The sequence below is a fragment of the Schistocerca americana genome, chromosome 11 (assembly GCF_021461395.2).
Source record: "Schistocerca americana isolate TAMUIC-IGC-003095 chromosome 11, iqSchAmer2.1, whole genome shotgun sequence".
Taxonomy (NCBI): domain Eukaryota; kingdom Metazoa; phylum Arthropoda; class Insecta; order Orthoptera; family Acrididae; genus Schistocerca; species Schistocerca americana.
This window is the reverse complement of record NC_060129.1, coordinates 196695723-196714578: the sequence shown is the minus strand read 5'-3', so window position 1 is coordinate 196714578 and position 18856 is coordinate 196695723. Positions and strand designations below refer to the sequence as shown.

Below are 18856 nucleotides of genomic sequence, written 5' to 3'. Positions count from 1 at the left end.
ATGCATTGCTCTCTTGACGACGACACACATTTCACTCACCATCTCTGTATCTGTAGTCCTACTATTTGTTTTACATCTGTTATGCAGCACTCTGTTTCTTTAGAAGTTTCTTTATAGTGACTGTATACTGTGGAGGGTCCCTCTCATTATGAACTGTTATACAGGATACATATGTCTATATAAATGGTAATTAATTGAAACCCTCAGCTGCAGACAAGTGTTGTTGATATACCTCGATGGGGACAGCTGAAAATATGTGCCCCAACTGGGAATCAAACCGGGGATCTCCTGCTTACATGGCAGACACTTCATTCATCTGAGTTACTGAGGACACAGTTGAATAGCACGACTGGAGGGACTTACCCTATACACACTTCCCGTGAGAGCCACATTCCCAACTGCCAACAATCTACATACGTAATGTTCCTAATAGATATTTGCCCATCCACTCATTACTTGCGCACACCAAGGTGACGATTCCCGTAAGAGTTTGTAGCGGGACTTTGAATTTCGCCGCGCTACACTCGTTCCCTCAGATAAAAATATCCCGTCGCAGCGGTATGAGCACTCGACGGCAGAGAAAATACCAAAATTGTAACCTTTTTCTGTTTTCTATCCGTTTTCAATTGTCTCTCGATAGCTGTAGCTTAAGGCAGACGTGATCGGATGCTGACGTAAAAACTTAATGGCTAATCTTGATCTGATTGTAATGTGTAGACATTGTGGAAGTTATTAAGAAATTCGGTGGATGGAAGTAGCAAAGTGAATTAAATTGCATACAGTATCAAGATGATTTTAATTGGTATAAATTAGTGATCCCTGGACTATTGCAAGGTTTCGGAGCAGATTTTTTTCACGCTGAAATGAAGGAGATTTTTGAAGACGTGGACGCCGCCCGAAAGAAGATAAGTTAATCTGGTAAAGGATGATCTCTCGTCTACGCCACTTCCCCTTGTCAGTTACATTCTGTTATTCTCTGTTTCTTTTCAATAACTTTTGTAGTGAAAATTGGTTTAACTTTTGCTCAAAAATGCCACAAGGACCACCCCAACAATAGCTTTTCCGAATAACGAAGTCCGATAGCTTTTCTGTAATATAAAGTCCGATTTGCTTTTCATTCTTTCCCTTTTTCACGGTCTCTCTTCTCCCATTTTTTTTTTTATTAACCACTTGTGCACATTCGCACATATGAAGGTCAATGTCTGGATAGCCGTTCAACTTTATATGGCCTTTGTGAGCAGTACACGCGCGCACACACACACACACACACACACACACACACACACACACACTGCAGTCTCAGAGAGCTGAAACTACACTGTGATCAGCAGCACCAGTGCGTGATGGGAGTGGCGACTGGGTGGGGGTAAGGAGGAGGCTGGGGCGGGGAGGGGGAGGGATAGTATGGTGGGGGTGGCAGACAGTGAAGTGTTGCAGTTTAGGCAGAGGATAGGAGAGAAGGTGCGGTGGGGAAAGTAGTGGGAAGGAGAAAAATAGAAATAATAATAAAAGAAATTAATACGAGGTGCATTCAAGTTCTAAGGCCTCAGATTTTTTTTCTCTGGACTGGAAAGAGATAGAAACATGCCCATTGTTTTAAAATGAGGCCGCGTTCATTGTCAGTACGTCCCAGAGATGGCAGCACCGTACAGCAGATGGAATTTTACCGCCAGCAGCGAGAATGAGAACTGTTTTAAATACTTAAAATGGCGACGTTTTCCTTACTTGACCAGCGTGCAATCATTCGTTTTCTGAATTTGCGGGGTGTGAAAGCAATTGAAATTCATCGACAGTTGAAGGAGACACGTGGTGACGGAGTTACGGATGTGTTGAAAGTGCGTTCGTGGGTGCGACAGTTTAACGAAGGCAGAACATTGTGTGACAACAAACCGAAACAACCTCGGGCTCCCACAAGCCGGTCTGACGACACGATCGAGAAAGTGTAGAGAATTGTTTTGGGGGATCGCCGAATGACTGTTGAACAGATCGCCTCCAGAGTTGGCATTTCTGTGGGTTCTGTGCACACAATCCTGCACGACGACCTGAAAATGCGAAAAGTGTCATCCAGGTGGGTGCCACGAATGCTGACGGACGACCACACAGCTGCCCGTGTGGCACGTTGCCGAGCAATGTTGACGTGCAACGACAGCACGAATGGGACTTTCTTTTCGTCGGTTGTGACAATAGAAGAGATGTGGATGCCATTTTTCAATCGAGAAACAAAGCGCCAGTCAGCTCAATGGAAGCACACAGATTCACCGCCACCAAAATATTTTCGGGTAACCGCCAGTGCTGAAAAAATGATGGTGTCCATGTTCTGGGACAGCGAGGGCGTAATCCTTACCCATTGCGTTCCAAAGGGCACTACGGTAACAGGTGCATCCTACGAAAATGTTTTGAAGAACAAATTCCTTCCTGCACTGCAACAAAAACGTCCGGGAAGGGCTGCGCGTGTGCTGTTTCACCGAGACAACGCACCCGCACATCGAGCTAACGTTACGCAACAGTTTCTTCGTGGTAACAACTTTGAAGTGATTCCTCGTGCTCCCTACTCACCTGACCTGGCTCCTAGTGACTTTTGGCTTTTTCCAACAATGAAAGACACTCTCCGTGGCCGCACATTCACCAGCCGTGCTGCTATTGCCTCAGCGATTTTCCAGTGGTCAAAACAGACTCCTAAAGAAGCCTTCGCCGCTGCCATGGAATCGTGGCGTCAGCGTTGTGAAAAATGTGTACGTCTGCAGGGCGATTACGTCGAGAAGTAACGCCAGTTTCATCGATTTCGCGTGAGTAGTTAATTAGAAAAAAAATCGGAGGCTCTAGAACTTGAATGCACCTCGTAGACTGGGTGTGGCTGTGAAATGACAGCTGTGTAGTGCTGGAATGGGAACAGGGAGGGGGCTGCATGGGTGAGGACAGTGACTAACAAAGGTTGAGGCCAGGAGGGTTACGGGAACGTAGGATGTATTGCAGGGAAAGTTCCCACCTGTGCAATTCAGAAAAGATGGTGTCGGTGGGAAGGATCCGTATGGCATAGGCTTTGAAGCAGTCATTGAGATGAGGGATATCATGTTTGGTGGCATGTTCAGCTACGAGGTCCACTCGTTTCTCGGCCACAGTTTGTTGGTTGTCATGTCTACATAGAATGCAGCACACTGGTACCAGCTTAGCTTGTAGATCACATGGCTGGTTTCACAGGTAGCCCTGCCTTTTATGTGGTAGGTAATGTTAGTGACCGGACTGGAGTAGGTGGTGGTAGGAGGGTGTATGGGACAGGTCTTGCATCTAGGTCTATTACAGGGGTATGAGCCATGAGGTAACGGGTTGGGAGCAGGGGTTGTGTAAGGATGGACGAGTATATTGTGTAGGTTCGGTGGACGGCGGAATACCGCGGTAGGAGGGCTGGGAAGGAGAGTGGGTAGGAAATTTCTCATTTCAGCGTATGACGAGAGGTAATCCAAACCCTGGCGGAGAATGTAATTCATTTGCTCCAGTCCCGGACGGTACTGAGTTACGAGGGGAATACTCCTCTGTGGCCGGACTGTGGGACTTTGGGAGGTGGTGGGAGACTGGAAAGATGAGGTGCGGGAGATTTGTTTTTGTACAAGGATGGGAGGATAATTGAGGTCAGTGAAGGCTTCAGTGAGACCCTCGGTATATTTAGAGAGCGACTGCTCGTCACTGCAGGTGCGACTACCATGGGTGGCTAGGATGTACGGAAGGGACTTATTGGTATGAAACAGGTGGCAGCTGTCGAAGTGGAGGTATTGCTGGTGATTGGTAGGTTTGATATTGTGCCTATCATGGCTCAGAATCTCCGCTATATGGTGAATAGCAACTTTGCTTCTCTCATATTGCTACAGTCCATCCTGGATTTTCCGTTGTTTGATTTATATATGAAGATAGTAACTTTTCTCGAAAGAACAGATACCATTGATGACTGTGCAGGTTCCCTAGAACAAATGATAATTAATTGAAACCCTCAGCTGCAGACAGGTGTTGTTGATATACCTCGATGTGGACAGCTGAAAATGTGTGCCCCGACTGGGACTCGAACCTGGGATCTCCTGCTTACATTGCAGACAGTCTATCCATCTGAGCCACGGAGGACACAGATGGATAGCGCAGCTGCAGGGACAGTTGGGAATGTGGGTCTCACGGGAAGCGTGCAAGGGATAAATCCCTGCAGTCGCGCTGTTGATCTGTATCCTCGGTGGCTCAGATGGATAGAGCATCTGCAATGTAAGGAGGAGACCCCGGGTTCGAGTCCCAGTCGGGGCACACAGTTTCAGCTGTCCACATCGAGGTATATCAACAACACCTGTCTGCAGCTGAGGGTTTCAATTAATTATCATTTGTTCTAGGGAACCTGCACAGTCATCAATGGTATCTGTTCTCTCGAGAACAGTTACTGCCTTCATATATGTTTATATCTCTCTAGTGCGTGGTCGACTGGTGTTTCATTCCCAGCCTCGATACAAATTTTCACTCACTTCTTCGGTCTATGTATATAAAATCGCATCTGCACGGGACCAGTAAAGTCTCAAAAATTGTGTTATTTCATTTGTAATTTTTCAGATAGATTGTCAGATGATTAAAGTCTTTACTGATGATTACAGTACAATTGGGGAACTTGCGTACAAATGAATTGAGGTTTTCTCTGAAGTTTTCAGTTATGTCAGGAGATGAGTCTGTTGGGCAACAGAAGGATCCAGTTTCAATTTTATGCCCACGCCAGATACTGGGTGTAGCCCAATCAGTGTCGCAAGCAGCTTCAATTTCTATGTTGACAGATTTGAGTTTCTTGTCAAATGCAACAAATACACCAACTGCATTTCCCTTTAGCCTATCCTTTTGATATCCCATTCAGTTTTCCCCAAAAATCTCACTGCTACAAATTTTACGTTCCAACCAGCATTCTGCATGGAGTATTATGAGACCTTCACTGCTTTTGAGGATCACTTCAAATTCTGGCACTTCTTTGTGAATGCTTCGGCAGTTAACCACAATAAAATGCGCTTAAGAATTTAGCAATTTCAAGCATTTGTGGTACATACATTACATGTAGAATAGTGAACAGAAAAAAAATATTTAGAAATGGAATTATAGCAAGTGGATCCACTGCAACTTGCCATCCACCAATGTCTGTTTTTATTGTTGTTGTGTTCTTCAGTGCAAAGACTGGTTTGATGCAGCTCTCCATGCACTCTATTCTGTGCAAGCCTCTGCATCTCTCAATAATTTCTGAAGCTACTACTGTATTCATCTCTTGGTCTCCCTGTAAGATTTTTGCCACCCGAACTTCCCTCCAGTACTAAATTGGTGATCCCTTATCGTCTCGGAATGTCTTATCAACTGATCCCTTTTTTTGGTTAAGTTATGCCACAAATTTGTTGTCTCCCTAATTCTGTTCATTACCTTCTCATTATTCACATGATCTACTCATCTGATCTTCAGCATTCTTCTGTAGCACCACATTTCGAAAGCTTCTATTCTCTTCTTGTCTAAATTTCTCCGCAGCTCGTGGTCTTGCAGTAGCGTTCTCGCTTCCTGTGCACGGGGTCCCGGGTTCGATTCCCGGCGCAGTAAGGGATTTTTCCTGCCTTGAGATGACTGGGTGTTGTTGTCGTTGTCGTCATCATCATCGTCATTCATCCCCATTACAGTTGGAGGAAGGCAATGGCAAACCAGCTCCACTAGGACCTCGCCTGGTACAGCTGTGCGGGTCTCCGGCATCGCCCCCTACTCTCCTCGGAGTATGGGACATCATCATCATCATCATCATCATCATCATCATCATGTAAACTGTTTTTCATGGTTTCACTTCCATAAATGGCTACATTCAAAACACATACTTTCAGAAGAGACTTCCTAATACTTAAATCTATATTCTATGCTAACAAATTTCTCTTCTTCAGAAATGCCTTTCTTTCAATAGCGAGAGTACATTATGTATCCTCTCTACTTCGGTCGTCACCAGTTATTCTGCCGCCCAAATGGCAAAACTCATTTGCTAATTTCATTGTCTCATTTTGTAACCTTATTTCTTCAGCATCTCCTAATTCAATTGAACTACATTCGACTATCCTTGATTTGCTTTTGGTGGTGTTCATCTTATGTCCTCCTGGACACTGCCCATTCCATTCATCTGCTCTTGCAAGTCATCTGCTTTCTCTGACAGAATTACAATGTCACCAGCAAACATCAAAGTGTTTATTTTTTCCTGAACTTTAATTCGTATTCGAAGTTTTTCTTCGGTTTCATTTACAGCTCATTCAGTGCGCAGAATGAATAACGTCGGGGATAGGGTACAACCCCGTCTCACTCCCTTTTCAACCACCGCCTCCCTATCACGCCCACCGACTCTTATAACTGCCGTCTGGCTTCCGTACGAGTTATAAATAGCCTTTTGCTTCCTGTATTTTACCGCTGATATCTTCAGAGTTTCAAAGAGAGTATTCCTGTCAACATTCTCAAAAGCTTTCTCTAGGTCTACAAATGCTATACGTTTAGGTTTGTCTTTCCTTCACCCGTCTTTCAAGATTAAGTCTCGGGGTCTGTTCAGGTCTCTTGGTGCACACTGTTCAGACGTGTTATGTAATATTTTCAGAGTGTGGCACCGACTCTGGTGAACCACGGGAAGTACCGGCACACCGCAAAGTGGAGCACGGCCAGCTCGATTTCGCACGGCAGGGCAGTTGGAGTGGAGGCGTCGTGTCTGCCGTCCCGACTGCGACACCCGACGAGGAGGAGGCTACGAAGCGGAAGGCATTGGCGGCACTGCAGGAAATGAGTGCGCGGCGACGTCGGGGCAGGGGCCGCGGGACGGCCAGACGGGGGACGCGCCTCCCACCGGCACCGTCGTCCCGTGCCGACAGAGCTGCCGAGCTGGAAGAGAGGTCCGCCATCGATCTGCCACCGGTGAGTGCTCGCCTCTCGCGTGTCGGACCTTCTGTCTTGTTTGTGTGGCTGGTGGGCATTTATATGCTGCGGTACATCTGCCGTGTGCAATTTCTGACGGGTTTCCCAGTATTTACAATGGTGGTTGACTAGGGCTGATCTGAGGTTACCAATAAAGTTGACACCATTACCTTTTCCCCAACTGTTTCAAAGTTTCTACGTTACCGGCTGAGTTAATATTGTCATCTTGTTCCCGCAATGTTATGATGAATTCCCTACCTAGTCGTCTCAATCGGGTGTCTACCTGTTACACGACTCTATTCAATGCATCACTCTTTTCGTGATTGCGAGATAGATCGTGACCCCCTAGAACTATTCCAAATTGATTGCAACAGATAAAACTGCTTTGTGAAATATATTCAACTAGCTGACCCGGCGAACTCTGTTCCACCTTAAAGCCAATAAGTAATCAGATTTTGGATGTTAAGTTCAATTTTTCATTAGGAAATACAAATAAAAAAATTAAGTATTTTAATGATTCTTTATTCTTTATGTTTTTTGGTGCATAGCTTCCACTCTTCAATTAAGTACCTTGTGTTACACGACATTTTTTGTTTTATTATTAGACACAAGAACAAACAACACAGATAGTCTTCCAACCCGTGAACATGCCACATATAATTGACCGTGTGAAAAACATGGATATTCCAGATTAAACCACAAACTTTCAAGGATTGGCATTGTGATTTATTAATGGTCATGGCGAATGCAAGACAGACTGGAAATTGAAGTCTTTTAAACTTTTAAACGGCATATCGGTTGGGATCATCGGCATCCTCGGAATGAGAACTTCCTCACCTTCGAATTTTCCTTTGAGTATCGTCACGTAAATAACATTGTTCATAAATTTACTTACCTCCAAATGCGTACAGCTGCACAGTTTTGGTTGGTTTATGTTTTGCAGCTCGCAGAGCCAACTTTTAGGTGTAAATTGTGCAGTGGTAAGCCAGGCACATCCAAGGAGATTAAAAATTCAATTGGATAGGTGGTGGCTTCATCTTCATTTGTTACACAGTCAATAGATTTGAATGAATGCATTTTACCAATGATCTCATTCTGAATTATGTAGTTTAGGTCATCTACATCTTCATACTCGGCTGCTAAAATTGCTCGCTCACTCAACCATACATTACTTTTGTAGTTAGTAATTATATTTGGGAATACTTTGTTGATAAGTTCGTCTTTCGATGAGGCAAACTTACCGAAATTGAGGAAATGAAATCAATCCGCTCGATTCTTCGACAGGTACTCGACCATTACCGATAGTTAGCAATTGCTCAGAGAAATCTTCAGCAGATGTATCATTAACGTGGTGTATACGACCCAGGACAACCCGGAGATCTGGGAAAAACCCAGGAATTTTTTCATCCGGGAGAAAACAGGGGAAAATCCCAGGAATGTTTTAGAATTCCAGGAATTTTTCATTGTTTTCAGTCAAATTTTTGTAATTTTGACTGGTAAGAACTGATACTCTTACAAAGAATATTACTGTATCCCGCTACTGCAGAATAATACTTCTGCAATAAAACATGAACGAGTGAAGAAACGAAAACTGCAAAGTAAATGCGCCATATACAGCAACAAAACAAAGTGCTCCTACAAGCGTCTGCCAATAGCAAAATTTCTCAAAGGCTTTAGGAAGAATATGCAATGATTCGTAACAACAAATTGCCTCCGATGAGCGTGACGTCACAACTTTTTACATTAGATTCTTGTTAGCAGTTACAAGCAGAATCATGCGATGCGCCATTGAGTAGTACCTACTCCTTCTTCTGGCTACAGAAATGTGGCTGTTGGCTCTGTAAGCAGCCACAGGTTCGAATGTCTTGTTTCTTTTATGACCTAATGTAAGATCTTTTATTGTTTTACACGTACGAACATGCAGCTGCCTACGACATCGTAGCTGCGCAAGTGCGCTGACGCCTATTATCTGGCGCTCTCTGGCAACTGCAGAAACGAACCTATTTCTAACAGGCCGCGGGAAAATATCTCGAATGGTGGTTTGAAAAGCATTACTATCAAAGAAAATTTCCTTTTACGCAAGTTGAACTACGTACGAGAATGTACGATGAATTTCTTAAATCAAAAGAGCGTTTGAATCTCATTTAAAAATAAACCCTTTGATGATGAGCGATTTTGATGAATTTCAAGCCCAGAAGAACTGACATTTATGTCGTTATTAAAAATTTTAATGGCACATTTCTGTGATGTATCTTAAATTGTAATACGCGCATAAAAGACCAACATTATATGTGAAAGCTTAGCTTCTCTTCCAGCGTATTAATTTTATAGACCAATATTATAAGTGAAAGCTTTACTTTTCTTGTAGCAACACTATGTATATTAATTTAAACCATTAACTTCTTCTGTTTGTGTGTATTCGCGCTACTTAACAGTAATGTTGCTATTGGCTGACTTCATCACGTTTCATAAGCGCTGAATACCTGGTATCATCAGCTGGTGAAAATCACGTGACATGAGCTATGACTGGCTTACAAAAGCGCATCACAATCTCGATTTCAATGCTTCGGAAAGTAATATGCAGTATTTGGTGGAATTCGAATTTATACTTTCGTTATACGAAAATATCCAGCGTACATGTTACTGCACATCAAAGATCATTCCAAAAAATTTTTTCCCCTGTGTTTCGTTTTCTAAAGCACCGGGAAACCATAACCATTCAAAGGATGGATAAGTTATACAGTTCCGAGAGAAAATATACTGTCAGTTTTACCCGGGAGAAAATGTATTTTTAACCGGGAAATCTGCGAATTTTTCTTCTTTGTCCACGTATACACCCTGATTAAGCAATGCAACTCTCATGTTTGTTGTCAGCTGAAGTTTCATCACATAGCGGCATAGATTTGATGATTTGAGGCAAGCTTTTATTTCGTCTGCACCCATTGATCTTGGAACTACTGGCAGTGTTTGGCGGAAATCGCGAGACAGTAAATCAGGAATGCCAACAGAGCCGTTTCATGGGCTGCCTCACTTTGCTCTTGTGACAGAAGCGCGAAGTCGAGCGACACTAACGTTGCGCTCTTTGTGGGCAATTTGTTGTTCTTCTTCAGTCCTGTCATTCGCAGTGTTTTGTATCCTTCTTGCATTACGGCTTTGTCGAGAAATATTCGATTGTCTTGGTCATTGCACTGTTAATGATGATTCGAAGACAATACAAATTATTTCTTTAAATTTTTAATTAATGATATATACTGATACTTAACCATAGACGTTTAGCGGACATTTGCATTTTGTTGTTCCATGCCAAATGTGTTTTTGTTGTACCACGTTTTATAGTGGTCGAACGGGATAAAAACTATCCTATGTCTGTCTCCACCAACTTTCAGTCAAATCGGTCCATCTGTTCTTGAGTTATAAATAGTGTAACTAACAAGACTTTCTTTCTTTGGTCTTCAAATATGTCTGCTTGTGTCTGTATATGTGTGGATGGATATGTGTGTGTGTGCGCGAGTGTATACCTGTCCTTTTTTCCCCCTAAGGTAAGTCTTTCTGCTCCCGGGATTGGAATGACTCTTTACCCTCTCCCTTAAAACCCACATCCTTTCGTCTTTCCCTCTCCTTCCCTCTTTCCTGATGAGGCAACAGTTTGTTGCGAAAGCTTGAATTTTGTGTGTGTGTTTGTGTTTGTTTGTTTGTGTGTCTATCGACCTGCCAGCGCTTTCGTTTGGTAAGTCACATCATCTTTGTTTTTAGATATATCTTTCTTTTATATATATAAATTTGCGTGAATATAGGCTGCACTTAACTTTTGACACAATATTATAGGAAAAAGTGATACAGGTCACACCACTAAATTTACCTCTGGTTATGAAGTACTACTACTACTACTGCTGCTGCTACAAGGTGGGACCCAAAACATCCGAGATCAACAATTGAGGAAGTCTTCCCAGGCTATCAGTGCAGTCGAGGCATTCTGTGACAGAGTTTCAACAAATTTCCTACTCGTCATCTTCGGGCAAAGTGTCTGGTTCGTGTCCTGTCTGGTTCTTTATAGCCGCTGGGCCGCGGGTCATCTGCCTCTCCTCCAGAAGGGGTGCCGTGGTGTGGAGTTGCAGCCGGTAGTGGTGGTTGGCTCCCTGTGCGTGGGTGGGTGCAGTCGTCGCATCCCGATGTAGCGTGTCCGTTCAGTTTTCTGCCTTCGTCAGTTTCGCATCGGGGCATTCTTGTCATACTTTTGCTATTGCTGCATCCTGTACGGTGCTAAGTTGGCAACCGCTATCTCGGTTGATGAGGTTTTCGTAGACTCGTATCTCCGAAGTCTCACCGAAGATAGTATCCCAGAATCTGTTCGCCGTGCGTGGCAGCTTTGTTTGTTTGAAAAAGTATGCTTTCCCTCTGCAACTGCAGAGTTCTCTGCGACAATTACACACATTTCTCTCCAGTCTGCTATTATTAAGGGTTTGCGTAAAAGTTAATGTTTTTCTCCTTTTCATAAATTGGAGCCAGCTCTCTGCGATATAATAATAATTTAAAAAAATGCTCTCAATTCCGCGTCCCTCGTGAGATGCGTATAGATTTGTCCCGGAATTGACCACCCTGTAGGTGTATTTAATTTAATGACCACACTTCGCTATCCGCGATTTCGTGTAACTAAATGTCCTTTTGTTACTCTGATTGTATACCGTAGTTATTTAACACTCACCCCTATATTTTTTCACTACGCACAATTAGCACTTCTGTACTTGTTTATTTCTAAGAGTAAGCAAAAAAAATGACGCCGTATCATCGGCTTCATCGATATAAAGCAAAACACCTCAATATGCCCAATTTTACCTCTTCCCATAGGATAGGCTACCTTACTCACTAATTTACTACATATTATTTCCAATAACACTACACACGTATCACCGTTATATTTTAATTGTATTCAAAAGCATGTTATTATTATTATTATTATTATTATTATTATTATGACTGGCCAAATCGTAACAAATTGCACGGAGTGTGTTTTTAATGATAGCTTTACACTCGCCCAGCCTTTATTCGTGCAATATTATATATAAATATACAGACAGGACCGAAAGATCGATCTCTCTACCGTAACCAATAGAGGCAAATACGCTATTCAAGTTCCGTTACATCTATCTTGACTCGTATTGTTACATCATCCATTATAGGACATAGTGGAACTCCCTTCTTGTGTATCTTTGGAAGTCCGTACAGGTGTGGCGGTATCGGTGCTCTGGGGTACAGCCTTCTAACCGTATTCTCGTCCGGAAGCGCGTGATTAGCCTCGCTGATGCAGACGAGGTAGAGGAGACTGCTGTCCAGCGACTGTAAAGAACCGGACAGGACACGAACCAGACACTTTGCCTGAAGATGACAAGCAGAAAACTTGTCGAAATGTTGCCACAGAACGCCGCCTCGACTGTGCCGATAAACCGAGAAGACTTCAGCATCGAGATTCACCGAGAAAGTCTAAATTCACATATCTGAGACGCGTTGCAATTCCACTCAGATGTCTTCAGTTGAGTCAAAACGTCACCTTTTCAATGTGATTTTCATGTTTGGGAGCAGGTAGAAGTCCCAAAAAGCTATGTCTGGTGACTATGGAGGGTGTACGACAGTTGACATGTTGTTTTTGACCAGGAATTCCTTCATAATAGGCAATGTGTGCGCGGGTGTGTTGTCGCAGTGCACTGACCGGTCTTTCTTCCTCCCTTACAACTCTGGCCATCTGTGTCGAACATTTTCTCCCAGTTGCTCGAAACGTCACAGTAAAACTGCCTGTTGACAGCGTGACCAGGTGAAACAAACTCCGTATGCACTATTCCCCGAATGTTGAAAAAAATGATCAGCACCGACTCCGTTTCACTGTGAACTTGTCGAAACTTTTTTGGGTCTCGGAGAAGATGGCATTTTCCATTGTGGTGACTGCTGCTTCATTTCAGAATCGTAATCGTAGACCTAAGATTTATGACGTGTCACAGCCCTAGATAAGAATTTTGGACGTCTCCAGCTCTTTGTTGCAGTTCTGTGCACGTCTGAACCCTGAGGTTTCATCGGTTGATGCTGAGAACGTGAGAGACAAACTTGAGAACAATTCTTCTGATGTTCAGTTCGTCGGCTAGAATTCATTGACGTGTACCGTATGACAACCCGAGTCTGTTACAAACACCGTGAATTGTGTGCCTTAGGTCTTTGTGAATCGCATCTGGCACTTTCGTGATCATTTTCAGAGTTGTGCAGGTTGACAGTCGACCAGAATGTTTTGTCATTTACCATGGATTCCCAGCCTTCCTTGAGGCACTTGAATCAGTCAGATGGTTTTGTTTGATGTGACACACTCTCGCCAAATGCCTCTGTCAGCATGGGGCGAGTTTCATCTGCAGTTTTCCTCAACTCTAAAAAAAATTTGATGCAAATCCATTGCTTCTTCACATTATCCATTTCACAATTTGCATTGGAACGCATCTTGACACACACACAAAAACAACTCACTTATCCGTGCGTCAAACACGATGCAAGTTGTGCCGCAGTAGCTAAGACCTGTGATCGAGACACCTAGTGGCTGAATGTCGTATTGCTATAGTTCAATTCTTTTATCTTGGCAGTTCGCGCGTGCCCGCCCAGACGCGGGAGATTGCTGCGTTGCCAGTTGTATGCGCCAAGAGAAGCAGCGCCATAGTATAGTATAGCATAGTTCGCAAACTTAACGTTTAGGGGGGAGTGCGCAGTTTATGAAGTATAGCCACAACGGCCGCATTAACCCTTTTGCTGCTACAGAGAGGTGCTCCCCTTGTCATCCTTGTCATCACTGCACTGCTCGCCTTTGCAGTCACATGGTCTTCCGACTGCTTTGACACACTTATCATTCGATTTCACAAAAACTATTTGGCCCAACAATGTGATTTTTTACACATCTTCTTGACTGATACCTTCCCCCCATAAATGACTTAATTTTGTTTTGATGTTCAACGCAGTTATTGTGCAGCATTAGATGTAGTAAACCATTGCACGAAATTTTGAAGAGTTTGCAGAGGTAAAAGTCCATAGCGTACACTTTCCATATGGTCGATTTTAGTTGCCACTAGAAATTTCAAAAAATTACGTTCAAACTAATAAAATTCATGAAGTAAGACACTTCGATATTGTTTTTAAATAAAGAAAATATTAAGCACCGAACAAGGTTTGAACTCGGAACCTTTCACTTAGCAGCCATACACTTTAACCATTACGCTAACATGGCTCGTCGTTCAATGCAGCTCCCAGAGGACTTTAAAAATCACGCAAAATACCGACAAACACTGTTGGTATGACTATGAATTACTCACGTTTCATCGAAGTACAATAGGAAGTAACAATTACCGCTGTTCTTTATTGCGAAAAAGCGGCTAGTGAGAATGATACAAACACCTTTCCTAGCTATCGCCTTAATTAGGAGGCATATTTCTTGTTTGGTTTAATTAATTAATAGAATATGAAGCAATTGGTATAAAGAATGCTTTTTCCAAACTTTCTATAAAAGAAAGTCTGCTATCAAGACACTGCTTTTGTTCAGTTTCTTTATTTATGACTGAACGTTTCTAAAACTGAAGACACTCGTCCGTGCTCTGCACTGCAATCGAGCTCTGGCAACGTCGTTCTCTGTTCATTGGCTGACTGTGTTTTGTGACGTCAGATGCGCAGAACGAACCTAAACTCGGCCGCCGTCATAAATGACGCGCACTTTACCTGTTGATCGGCACAATGAAAGTCTCGGACTTTTTGGATAGCACCTCACACGTACATGATGTATACACTAAACATTATTAGCAGCCTTACATAACTGAGCAGTTTCAAGGTATCCACTGTCATTATGCCGAGGAACATGGAAAGTGGGAAGCTGGATGTAGATTTCGTGTATATGAAAAAAACCTTTGTCAGTGGTGTGCAAGTGAAGGAAACTCATGAATAGTTCGAAAAGTCTGTTCATTTTGAGGACAAAAGTGCAAATATTGAGATGTGGAAAAAGATTTTCGTGATTTTGTAGTTCAAAACAGTAAATTTGGCTATGCTGCTACAACTGGTATTGTTCAAATAAAAGGCTGCAAAATAGAACATTTTGCCAATGAAATTTAAAGTTTCACATAGTTGGGTTCAGTGATTTATGCAACGAAATAATCTCTCTCTTTGTTGTGGAACCCCAGTTGTGCAAAAACTACCTCAGGCATACAGAAAGAGTTCAATATCTTTATCACATCGGATGATGCAAAAGTTTTTATTTACATTCACAAATAGGAAATGCAGACCAAGCACAGGTGGTCTATTTTTGTGTGCCAGACAAAACTATAGTAAATAATGTCGGGCAACGTGCAAATACGTATGTGGGCTGCTGAAAAGTGGGAGTTACTTTTTTAGAGGGAAGCTACTGTGTCATCTTAGAAAATTAGTTTCTCTGTGAAATATGCTCACTATTTTTATTTACTTAAATTTGGCATATTTCGTGACAGTGCCTTAACTGTGAAATGGTTACAAGATGATATTTGTCTTGGCTTCAGTTGTCTAGTGGAAGTATGATTCCACAATCCAGTTTTTGTTGGCTGCAGAAATGACCTGGTTCAATGCGTTTGCCTCATTTTTGATGCTTCAAATACCATTTCTTCGAATGTGGTTTCTTCTTAAAGTTTATATAAAAAAAATAAAATAATTCATTTTTTTCTGTTCACTAGCAAATTATTTATGACGGCGACCTGCACATTGTTCTACCGTCAACACACACACCAAGAGTTAACTGCCGACTGACTACAGTCAAAGATGACTCCAGCGTCAAAGACATTTTACACAACACACAAGCTTCCACTTGTAACCAGTCTCTTTGATATACTTCGTCACATCTACTAATAGTAATCAATATGCTGTCACTCTCAAAAATATAAGTAAATTAACATAAGATAAGGCAAATTACAATTTAAAAAATTCTGACAAAAATATAAGAAAACATTTACAATTTGGTATCGACAAATCTGGTAGAAAATAACACATCTCCCAGATCCATTACATCTGGCAGTAATCCACATTGTACACGTTCAGTATTTCAATAGCATAACTCGCAGTCTTCATCAGGTTTTCCCTGAGGCTGAATCCAGTGTGGAATGGGTTCAGTATTTATGCCCATGTGGGGCTAGGCTCTCCATAGGTGGTCTGCGCTGTACCACGCTCTCCGTCCGAGGTATGTGCAGATCAGTAGCGGCAGCCGTAGTATTTCATCGTGTATACACACTGCGACAACGAAAAAATCAGGGAAAAACCTGGGAATTTTGTATCTGGGAGAAACCTGGGAATTTTTTTATAACCCTGGGAATTTTTCATTGTTTCAGTTTTCTGTTCATTTTTGTAATTTTGGCAGGTATGAACTGATACTCTAACAAAGAATTTTACTTTTGCTCACTACTGCAGAGTAATACTGCAGCGATGAAACAAATGAGAGAATAGCATCAAAATAAAACTACAGTTGTAAAGAAAATTTGCCATTTACAGCAGCAAGACGCAGTGCACACGTAAACGTCTGCCGACATCAAAATGTGTCAAATACTATGCAATACTTCGTAGCAAAAAACTGGTTTCGATGTGTCTTCTCGTGGGCCTCATTTTGAAGTACATGACATCACAACTATTTTCATTTCTAATAAACCGTGTGAAAATATTGTGAATGGTGATTTGAGAGGTGTTACATTCAAAGTAAATTTCTTTTTATGCTAGATGAAGTATGTTACTTGTGAGAGAGTGTGATGAATTCCTTAAATTACAGAGTGTCTGACTCTTATTATTTACTACTTTGAGGAACAGCCAATTAGAAAAATTTCGAGTCCAGACGACCAGCCATATATGCCGTTATTTAAAATTTTACTTGCACATTTGTGTTTGATATATCTGAAAAGGATAAAACACACTGAAAACACCAAGCTTCTAGGTTAGTTTTTCGTATTTATTTTAGTTCTTTCATAGAATACAAATTGTTCAGTAATGATGGCGAAAAGTCTAATTACCATAAAAAAAAAGTGGGAAGCAAGTTCTTGAGCAATTTCACCCGTAATTGGCTTTTCTACGGAAAAGTCAAAGTGCTCAAAGTAAAACGTACATTCAACCATATATGCTTGGTGCACAGCTGTGAAATTTATAATTGTGCTTGTCAGAAATATTCAACTGCCGCAGTTTCAGCTGGTCTCTTAGGATCCTGCCTAACTATGCCCTCAGAAGAAAACAGCAAAACATTTTTGGCAACCAATATTACTTGTGAAAGCTTAGCTTTTCTTGTAGCTGTATATTAATTTAAACCATTAACTTTTCCTATTTGTGGCTATTGGCTGACTACATCACTTGTCCTGTGCAATGTCTGCTGTCATTGGCTCGAGGGATCACGTACATTATTTACAACTGGTTGACAAAAGTACACCCCAATATAAATTTCAGTGCTTTGGAAACAAGCGGCTGTATTTGGTGGTATTTGTGTTTATACTTTCATAATACAAAGATATGCATTGTAAATGCTGCCCCGCATCAAAGATATTTCCAAATTTTGTTGGCTTTTGCTGAATTTTGTTTTCTAAAATGCCAGGGAGTTCTATGCAGATGTACTACAAAATCTTCACCCTTCAAAGGACTGATAAGTTTTATAGCTCTGAAGGAAAGTATATTGTCACTTAACATGGAAAAAAAGTACTTTCACACCACAGTATGGTGAATTTTCACTAAGGAAAGTGTGTTTTTACAGGGAAATTTGGGAAAAATTTAATAATTTTTGTCTGATGATCGCTTCAATTTTGTAGTTGCACCGGGCATTCAGTCATCTGATTGAACTGGGGAAACTCCCTGTAGGAATAACAACGATGTAGGAAGAGAGAGATTACTACTTACTGTAAAGAAGACATGGTACGTTGCAAACAGGCACAGTTAAGACACACAACTTTTGGCCACAGCCTTCTTCAGCAAAAGAGAGAGACACACACCATTCATACATACAAGCAAGCACACCTCGTGCACATATGACTGCCAACAAAAAAATACATAAGTTATTACATTAGTAAAACTTCAAAGTGTGGTGACCTTTGAATAAAAAATTCAAACCTAAAGGTGCAGTACGTTTTATACAAATGTATCTAGCATCACTTCATTTGCCACATTTTCCACGTAAATAGACTTTCTCTGGGCGGTCCCCTCCTTTGATTGCTGTGGGATTAGCGAGACAGTGGCGCCTGTTTAGGCACGATGAACTGCAGTATCACCGTCGGCCAATCTCTTTACACGACAGCGGATGTGTTTCTGTTGAAAATCAGATATTCTAATATTTCTTCCCATTTGATTTGTACATAACAGGAGCGTACCTATCTCTTGGCACAATTTGCACAAGTAGATAGTAATGGATCATTGTTACAATAACTGTTTATTTCATTTTTTCTGACTTGAAGTATCAAAATGTTTACAGCAAGAAAACAATAAATTTCATCATTGTGTGTGTTTTTCCAACCTCATAGTCTGATTTTGCACTGGTGTCGTCGCAAAGGTCCGTCCGCATACACCTCCGCGGTGTCCACCTAGGCCGCAGATTCGTCTGGACGTTTCGGATGACCCTAAGGGCTCAGTTACTCCTGCCGCTCTCCACTGTCACTTCCTCTCGATTCTTGACGTGTTCCGGGGCTCTCGAGTGGTTTGCACCGACGGCTCGATGGCTGACGGTCGCGTCGGGTTTGCCTACGTCCACAGAGGCCGTTTTGAACAGCATTCCTTGCCCGATGGCTGCAGTGTATTCACTGCACAACTGGTGGCCATCTCTCGTGCATTTCAATATATCCGTTCGTGCCCCGGGCAATCGTTTCTTCTGTGTACTCATTCCTCGAGCCGCCTACAAGCTGTTGACCATCGCTACCCTCACCACCCTTCGGTAGCGTCTGTCCGG

At 42.2% G+C, this 18856-nt stretch overlaps 1 protein-coding gene across 3 annotated transcripts in view; it reads left to right on the top strand.

The window, feature by feature from the left end:
- The window catches only part of LOC124553956, a 241926-nt gene that overhangs the window by 98892 nt on the left and 124178 nt on the right, over positions 1 to 18856 (top strand). For all 3 annotated transcript variants that reach the window (XM_047127970.1, XM_047127971.1, XM_047127969.1), the window contains one exon: positions 6611 to 6921. In XM_047127970.1, coding sequence (XP_046983926.1) covers positions 6611 to 6921 — 311 coding nt within the window. The remainder of the gene's footprint in view (positions 1 to 6610; positions 6922 to 18856) is intronic.